General features: G+C 42.1%; 1 protein-coding gene across 1 annotated transcript; it reads right to left on the bottom strand.

Annotated features, from left to right (window-relative positions):
* Positions 1 to 563: 563 nt before the first annotated feature.
* LOC107469907 (uncharacterized) lies at positions 564 to 1,340 on the bottom strand. The gene has a single exon (XM_016089298.1). It carries the CDS (start codon positions 1,338 to 1,340, stop codon positions 564 to 566), a length of 777 nt encoding a protein of 258 aa, XP_015944784.1.
* Positions 1,341 to 2,099: the final 759 nt, after the last annotated feature.

The raw sequence follows: 2,099 nt of genomic DNA, 5'->3' as shown, positions 1-2,099 counted from the left end.
GGTATGCAAAGACTCCAAATGGGCATGTAAAGGCAGTCTTCTCTTGGTCCTTGGGGTCCACCACGATTTGATTATACCCAGAATATCCATCCAAAAAGCAATAGTAGGCATGACCGGCCAACCGTTCCAGCATCTGATCAATGAATGGAAGAGGGAAATGGTCCTTTCTGGTGGCATCATTCAATCTTCTATAGTCTATGCACATCCTCCATCCAGTCACTGTTCTAGTAGGAATCAACTCATTCTTCTCATTGGTGATGACATTCATTCCTCCTTTCTTTGGTACAACTTGAACCGGGCTCACCCATGGGCTGTCAGATATTGGGAAGATTATCCCTGCATTCCACAACTTCATTACTTCTTTCTGGACAACTTCCTTCATTGTGGGATTTAGCCTTCTTTGAGGTTGAACTACTGGTTTGGAATTATCTTTCAAGAGGATTTTATGCATACATACTTCAGTGTTGATTCCTTTCAGGTCATTAATGGTCCATCCTAAAGCATCTTTGTGAGCTTTGAGTACATCAAGAAGCTCTCCCTCTTCCTTCTTTGTCAGGAATGAATTAATGATCACTGGGAAGCTTTCTGATGTGCCTAGAAATGCATATTTGAGATGGGGGTAGTGGTTTCAGTTCTTGTTTTCGTACTTCTTCCTTCTTGTCTTGTTTTTCATCTTGCTCAATGAAGGTCTCAGCTACTTGTTCTTCTGTTGCCCCTTGATTTCCTTCTTGCTCCTGAGAATTTTCCTCCAGCATTTCTTCCACCAAACTCTCTATCATATCCACTCTTACGTAGTCCTCTTGCTCAGGAATGTGTTGCATTGACTTGAAAACATTTATGACCATTTGTTCATTATGGACCCTGAAGATCATTTCTCCTTTTTCTACATCAATGATGGCCCTTGCTGTGTGTAGAAATGGCCTTCCCAAAATGATTGAGTCGTTTCCTTCCTCTTCAGTATCCAAAATCACAAAATCTGCTGGGAAGATAAATTCCCCAACCTTCACCAACAGATTCTCCACAATTCCATTGGGTGTCTTGATGGATCTGTCAGCCATGACTAATGACATCCTGGTGGGTTTAAGCTCTTCTATATCAAGCTTTCTCATCATTGAAAGAGGCATTAAATTGATGCTGGCACCAAGGTCACAGAGAGCTTTGTTGAGAATTATTTTGCCAATGGTGCATGATACTACAAAGCTTCCCAGATCCTTGAGTTTTGGTGGAATGCCCCGTTGAATCACAGCACTACATTCCTCGGTGAGTAATACGGTTTCCTTCTCAAGCCAACTTCTTTTCTTGTTGATAAGCTCCTTCAAAAACTTGGCATACAAAGGCATTTGTTCCAATGCTTCAGCCAAGGGGATGTTGATCTCCAGCTTCTTGAAAGTCTCCAGGAACTTATAAAAGTGTTGGTCCTTAGTTTCTTTGCTGAACCTCTAAGGATATGGCAGTGGAGGTGTGATGCTCTTTCCCACTTGCTGCTGTCCCTGAATCACTTCTTTTGAACTGTGCGGCTGGTTGTTCTTCTCTTTGAGTTTCTCAGTGTCCTTGTTTGGTGTCACAACTTGATCCTCGGCTTCATCTACCTTTGTTGGCTTTTCATCTTCTATTGGTCTTTTGCTGCTCTCCATTTGCTTCTTTGTAGTGTCATTGTTGCTCATCAATGTTCTCCCACTCCTTAATTGTATCGCCTTGCATTCTTCCTTAGGATTTGGGATTGTGTCACTCGGCAGGGAACTTGATGGTCTTTCATTGGTGAATTGCTTGGAGAGCTGACCAATTTGCCTTTCCAGGCCCTTTATGGTTGCTTCCTGGTTCCGTGCTGTTAATTCTTGGTTTTTCATCATCTTCTCCATTAACATTTCCAGGTTGGTGATCCTCTGAGAGTCATGTGAAGTTGCTTGGTTATGGGGTGTTAATGGTTGATGGTAAATGTTTTGGTTAGTGAGTTGGTTATTGGATGAAAAATGGTTGGAGTTGGGGAAGTTGTTTTGGGTTTTTCTGTAAGGGTTTGGACTAGTCTGCTGTTGGTTGTGATTTTGGTTATTTCTTAAGGTGTTTGGGTTTGAGTTTCTCTGTCATGGTTGTTGGTTTTG

Source organism: Arachis duranensis, chromosome 10 (genome assembly GCF_000817695.3).
Source record: "Arachis duranensis cultivar V14167 chromosome 10, aradu.V14167.gnm2.J7QH, whole genome shotgun sequence".
NCBI classification, from domain to species: Eukaryota; Viridiplantae; Streptophyta; class Magnoliopsida; order Fabales; family Fabaceae; genus Arachis; species Arachis duranensis.
The sequence above is the reverse complement of the archived record's forward strand: the minus strand, read 5'-3'. Positions and strand labels throughout refer to the sequence as shown.

Coding starts and splice junctions, on each gene's coding strand:
- LOC107469907 (XM_016089298.1), bottom strand. CDS start 1,340: ATGCCTTTGTATGCCAAGTTTTTGAAGGAGCTTATCAACAAGAAAAGA.